We start from the raw sequence: 6,982 nt of genomic DNA on the forward strand, positions 1-6,982 counted from the left end.
GCAGACAGCATGGCAGTGTGCTTTGGTATAGAGCTTAGAATGATGATTAACCAGTATATAGCTTAGAATGATGATTAACCAGCAGACAGCATGGCAGTGTGCTTTGGTATAGCTTAGAATGATAATTAACCAGCAGACAGCATGGCAGTGTGCTTTGGTATATAGCTTAGAATGATGATTAACCAGTATATAGCTTAGAATGATGATTAACCAGCAGACAGCATGGCAGTGTGCTTTGGTATAGAGCTTAGAATGATGAATGGTAATGGATGAATCATGATAACCTGCCCTGTATTCATTCTAACTATGATCACAAATCCAAATGTTTGCCCTAAGCCTTGTGATCTTGCTTCTTTAAACTTGGAAAAAAAAATATATATATATATATATATATATATAAAGCTCCATAACTTGGTGGTTAAGCATGAGATGGGAAGGGAAACAGCGATTTGGCCCAAGTAGTCTGTAAAATAAATAAATATAAATACTACAGCCCCAACGGTTGCAAGACCCTTTCTTGAATTTCCCCTTGGGGATCAATAAAGTATCTATCATTCTATCTATCTATCTATCTATCTAGGAATCTCATTTAAAATACAGTTTTTCTCGATTGCTTTGACCTGCTTTTGGAAACTGGGATCCACTTGGTCTTAATGAACACTTTCTTTGCACAGCAGAAGTCATCTCTTGCAAATGTGTTCACACATTTTTATTGGGTTCACACATTTCTCACACCGTTTTGCAAAACAGTTACCACAGATGTCATTCAAAAACCCCAAACTCTATTGGTTTTCCTGTGCTAAACAGAAGGAAAACATTGTTTCTGAATCTCTGATGCACCTGTGTGAAACTCCTTTGCTCAATTCTTCAATCAGCAATCATTCATTATCCATAAGAGATGCCATGTCTGTTCTGTGTTGCTATTTTCAAGTATGGATCTAATGCAGATTTGGACAAAGTACTGTATTGCCTATTTGGTGAAGAAAACAGTAGAAAAAGTGTTTCCTGTAGGTCTATTTTGATGAAGAAACAACAAGTTGTAGTTCAATGAAATGTGTCTTGTCTAGGTGTTTACTGTAAGTCTTACATGTCAGTGACAGTTACATCTTGGGAGGAATGAATACATTATTTTTTATTCAGTACATTGTCTTTTCAGTTCCAAAGAAATGGAACAGACATAGCAACAATGCTCAATTTGAGAACTAGATTTTGCATTCTGTTGTCCAGTGTGTAATGATTGATTGAAATCACACAAGTGATTTGATGAAAGGATGTCTTGTTTGAAGGCAAGATTGGCTTTTGCTGCATGTTTAAGTGTTTTGAGAGAGTACTGTAACAGCCTTTTGCAAGCAAAATGTGTCATTTTGAGTGCTTCTGTTCAGACACGGGTGTTAACTGTTTTGAGAACGTGATGACACACAACAAGGTGACACAAGCATCAAAACCATCGAGAAAAACTGTAACTATGATACTTCCTGCCAATGTATAAATAGAATGTACTGTATGTGTGTATGTCTGTGCGGATACATTTCTGTCTGTGTGTGTGTGAGAATAACTTCAGCAGGTCTTGGGGGATATGCAGATATGCAATATGAAAACTAATGAATTCTGCTGCACTACAAAAGCTGCTTTGGGCTTCCTTTCATGTGATGACTTTTACAGCCAGGGCCGTAGTCACCATAGACTTTGTGATGTGATCGTGATCAGATGTGACCAAAATGTCCCCCTCCCCAATATTCGGACATACAAAAAAATAAAGAAAAAAACGCTATAGGCTACTACAGGAAACCAAACGCCATCTGAAATGCAATCAAACGTCAATAACACACAAATTAGTGACCTATTCATGGTTTCAGAGAGTACACTGTGAGTGGTTTGTCCTGGAGGTTTTGCTTTTATCGTTTGAGGCGTGCGCTATCAAAAGCTTCCTGCACCCTACTGTGGTGCAGGCTGTCAACAATATCGCAAAAGATACCGGTACAATTCTCACAAAACTTGTTGGAAAGGTGTAGCCCTGTCTAAGGAAACCCCATTCATTTTTGAAGCTGATCAGACTCAAAGGTAACTTTGAAGCATTTTCCATATTGTAGCCTATTTTCTCGCAATGATAGCGAAAGTGAAGTGTCCTTTCATTTGAATTTGTGCGTGCCTGTGTCATTCATTTCTTTCACATGTCTTACAACATAAATAATGCATGCTAGTAGTATTGTCAGAAATGAACCGGTTTATAAGCCTCTTAGAAATGGCTGTTGCATCTTGCATGTTACATTTAGATGCGCACTCAATCGCGCATCCATGCAGGCAAAACGTAACACTCAAATGTGGTGAAAAATTTTACAATGGCGGTGATAGCCTACAGTTCATGTGAATCGCGGACATTAACCAAAGAAAGGAATTTCCACCTCCATTCACCAAATAAAGGCTGTGTTTCTACATTTTAACACAAAACGTAATTTCTGTCAGAAACCAGCCTATAATGCATAGGGTAACTTGAGGTGAGTCAGACAGAAGAGGGACCTGTCTTAGTAGCCTATCTTGAATCCCATCCCTTTCAAACAACCTTAAAATTGTGTGATTAGCCGCCAGAATAATAAAATCAAAATACAAAATATGATTGGGCTAGGTCCAAACCTATGAGTAAGCATTCAGTGTAATATAGAGGTTATCAAAGATACTCTAGTTTGTATTTTCTTTTTAAAATATACATTTTGGAGACAAATGGAGTCATAGCACAGGTCTATATCCAGGGATGGATTATTGAATGGACCTACTGGGCTCAAGAGCTCAGGGGGCCCTGAAGCCTAAGACTGTGTGAAGTTGCTTCTCCGCCCTTCTCTTCTATTTCCACAAAACTCAAGTCGTCATAATATAAAGGGTCATTTTTTTTTTTTAAACTCTTCCGGGGAAGTATGCCCCCGGGCCCCCCTATCTTAACAGGGGAGGGTTTTTTTGCATCTATGCCCAGGGGTTCATAATCCATCCGTGCCTATGTCCGTCAAAAGTTTGGTATATCCTAATTGACTGACTTAACTAATGACTTGTTTGTGATTTTAATAATATTTTTGCATGGCAGGAAATGTATTGAAATTCTGTTATTGAAATTCACACCGCACCACAGATTTGGTCCCCCCCAATGTTGACATCATGGCTACGGCCTTGTTTACAGCCATAGATACAATCAGCAACAAATCAAGAAATTAAAAGACATATCTTCAATTCTGATCTTTGCATGAGGCAAAACCACCAGACCATGTGTGTGTGTGTGTGTGTGTGAGTAATAGTCCCCAGCTATCCCTTTCAGTGTAGCATGTGATTCTCATCCAATGGCTGGACCTGCTTTATGCATTAATCACAACAAAATGACAAAAACAACTCCCAAGGCTGTTGCTTGCATACAGCTTTTCCAAGAATGCACTGCTACGCTAGGCAGATGACCCTGCACATAACAGAGCTCATGACAAACACTTGGAATGGCTCTCTTTCTGATGTAAGCCGGATTTAGCCATCATTTGGCCCAGCATTGTACCTGATTTAGCCATCATTTGGCCCAGCATTGTACCTGATTTAGCCCTGATCTGGCCCAGCATTGTACCTGATTTAGCCCTGATTTGGCCCAGCATTGTACCTGATTTAGCCCTGATCTGGCCCAGCATTGTACCTGATTTAGCCCTGATCTGGCCCAGCATTGTACCTGATTTAGCCCTGATCTGGCCCAGCATTGTACCTGATTTAGCCCTGATCTGGCCTGTCTCTGTCCCGCGTCAGTCTCCGTGCAGCCCTGAGGCTAATGACGGCTGGGCTCCAGCGAAGCATAAACACATTCCTGACTCTTAGAGACGCCGTGATGTGGCGACACATGCGGTCCCTCTTCCTTCCTTCTTGGGTTTTTTCACTTCTGTTTGCAGGGATTTTCTCTGGTTGTGTTTGAACACCCGTGCCCGTGCTTGTTTTCGCTGGTTGTGTTTGAACACCCGTGCCCGTGCTTGCTTTCTGGTTGACAGTAAAGATGGGGGCCCTGCGGCGAGCCCAGCGCTCTCTCCTCTCCTCATTGTCTCAAGTTTCCTTCCCTCTGTGTGTACATGTGGCGCTCTCTCTTCGAGAACACACTTTTATCTACAGGACTGTGGCAAACAAAGCTGCATTACATCACCTCTCGAGTAAGGGTTAGCTGAAGTCAGTGGGGTCATCTACCAGCATCTACTGCCGTCAAGACTACCATACAATGTTAGGAAGCTTTAAAGTCAGATGTCAATCAGTTGACATTTAACTTTTAAAATAGTAAGCACGGAAAACTAAAAGTGATTCATGAATTGGCTGGTTCTGTCAGTCTAAGGTTACGTGTATGAGGTGTTTTCCATTACAATGAAATGTCAAGCAAATGGGTGAGTGCTCAGAAGCTGAGTACATGCAGCAGGCTGACCTGTGCAGCTCTCCTTGGCATTCTTTTCTTTGGTACTCTAAAATAAAGAAATCTAATTAATTAAACAATTTTGTAATCTGTCTTTTTTCCCCATATTTAATGAGTTTTGTTGCTACAACTAATGAAGTTCAATGATGATTACACATGCGTCATTTGCATGCAGAATGCAGTATTTATTCTGTAATAGTATATTAAGTGTAATGACACAGATTACTATGTTCTTCTCAGATCCCTGTAAGTGATAATGCTGCTTCACTCTAATCCTTGCAGAATGTAAATTATGTCCTTAGAATGTTAACGAAGAGAGTGAAAATCAAGCTTTTATGGTCAACAGTTGTGTATAGGCTACGGCAGTTATATTAAGAGGCAAGGTTGGAAATTTCCTGTGTCATGTAGAAATAAGACTTCTCTTTTTGATGCAATGAGTAATTTTTCGTGAGAAAACAAATGCAGCAAGACATTGTTTACTCCTGACTGAATGACATACGTGCAGAGTTCCATGATATTCCTGTACATTTTAAGCATGGTTTGCCCTTCTCATACCTTTAAGGGCGTTTGTTTAAACCGACCCAAATATATTAACAAATGCATGGAACAGCTGTAACACATTCATATAATATACAGGAACATTAAAAAGCAGGAACATCGTAAAACCTGGCAGAAAATGCCATCTGTACAAGCCATGAGAACACAGTAGTATTTGATTAGCTAGCTTGGTTCACAGTTTATATTTTCAAGTAGCCTGTATTTATTTGTCTATTTGTCTGGTGATAGGCTAATACCTGGGGGCATTTGGCAATGTGGGAAAAGCCAGTGTCCACCCACTCCCTACAGTCTACTAACACACACAAGCCAAGCCAGGCATGATTCTGTTTCAAATGAATTTCATGATATACAATTAATAGAAAGCAAACTTACCATTAACGGAAGTGAGCAAATTACGAATATCACCGTCATGAACACGAGCAGAATGAGGTGTTCGAACTCCTCAGCCATGGAGAAGTACCTGCGGTCCTTCCTGCTCCGCGTGGTTATGGAGCCACCGTTCATTTTGCTACGCCTCCGGTACATCAGAACCAGATGATAGACAACAAAACCATTACAAGCTACTATAGACACGACTATGACGAGCATGACAGTTGCGTAAACCTCGGCATAAACCCTGTCCTCCGGTCCCTTTGGATTCATATCTATGAAGCACCAAGTCCCGGGGCAGTACTGAACATATTTTCCAAAGCCCGCAAATGGCATAAGGCAAAAAATAAAGCACAGTACATATATTACAGGCACGGTGAAATATCCACAGCGCTTGCTGATGTACCGTTTATATAGGTAAGGGTAACCGATGGAGAGGCATCTCTCCAAGGCCATCGCGAAGAGTATCGACAGGGTTGCCAAACTGAAAAAAGTCATGGTGAACCCGAAATATTCGCAAACGGCCGTCCCGGTCGTTGAGTCGTTCGTCCCGGTCATCCCGATCATGGTCGTGTTCATCGAGTAGGATGTCAGCACAAGAGGACTGACGAGGCATGTCCCGGTTAGATCCGTGATGACCAGCGTGGTCACCAGCAGACGGAACAAGGAGAGCCGCTGTCTGCTCTGATCTTTCTTGCGTCGGACCTCCAGGAGCACGAGCGCCAGAACGTTGCCGATAACTCCGGCGGAGAACATGATCGCGCTGATGAGGGGACTGCCCGTCTCCACCGAGTGTCTATGGTGACAGGTGTCATTCTCCGTGTCCATATGAACACTTTTATTTCTCCGGAAAACTTTCACCTTTTCTTCTGAGGCGAATTTACCGCGCCCCGGTCATTTCAAACCCTCCAGTGTGAGGAGATGACTCAGAGGATCTCTTTTCAGTGCTTCTTAACGCCGGATATCTCTTGGTGATTAGCGCATTCAGGCTGCCAGATCAGACTCCACTTCAAAACAACGTCCGATTTCGTGGCATAGTCTACAAATGCGCGCGGCGTCTGTTCTCTGTTCTAGCACTCAACGATGCTAGGATCTGTCTATGAAATATCCAGCCCCCCTCCTGGATTAAGTGGTGCGCATGTGGACGCCTCTCGCTCTCTCGACTGGAGGAAGCGCGGGCTGTGGGAGAGCGCGCGTGAGCCATGCGTGCAATGAATGAGTTGTTCGAGGGTGAACAGAAGTGATGAAGCAACGTCATCGACAAGTCGGCACACCCTCTCATAAACCTCAACATGAGAAGTAAAGAAACAGTAGAAACATAAGTGTTTCTTGTTTGTTTTAATAATTGTTTCATAAACTTTGAAGCCTCAACAGTTGAAGACCAAACTATTACCCAAGATGTATTTGGTAAGAGTAACATGGCTTAATTCCGAATTAAATCAAAATGTTTAGAACAAACTGTTCTAAAAGTTTTCCACCTTTAAATTTATATATGGGTCCACACAATAATGCAGTTATTTTAATCAGATTTGCAGACTTTCAGAAACTTAAACAAACAAACTTAACAGTGTTTCAGCTCACAGAAATATATTTGTTACCCAAGTGAGCGACCCCCCCCCCCCTTGTCTTGTCTCACTCGTGTCCACC

At 41.8% G+C, this 6,982-nt stretch overlaps 1 protein-coding gene across 1 annotated transcript in view; it reads right to left on the reverse strand.

Moving 5' to 3' along the window:
* The window catches only part of ptger2a (prostaglandin E receptor 2a (subtype EP2)), a 15,528-nt gene extending 8,997 nt beyond the window's left edge, over positions 1–6,531 (reverse strand). Inside the window, exon 1 of the mRNA XM_076295608.1 lies at positions 5,339–6,531. Coding sequence (XP_076151723.1) covers positions 5,339–6,163 — 825 coding nt within the window. The 5' untranslated portion in view covers positions 6,164–6,531. The remainder of the gene's footprint in view (positions 1–5,338) is intronic.
* Positions 6,532–6,982: the final 451 nt, after the last annotated feature.

Source organism: Alosa pseudoharengus, unplaced genomic scaffold, assembly GCF_046254945.1.
Source record: "Alosa pseudoharengus isolate Yale_2024_CS ecotype anadromous, Long Island Sound unplaced genomic scaffold, YU_APseudo_1.1 YU_APseudo_1.1_scf_2, whole genome shotgun sequence".
Lineage (NCBI taxonomy): Eukaryota > Metazoa > Chordata > Actinopteri > Clupeiformes > Clupeidae > Alosa > Alosa pseudoharengus.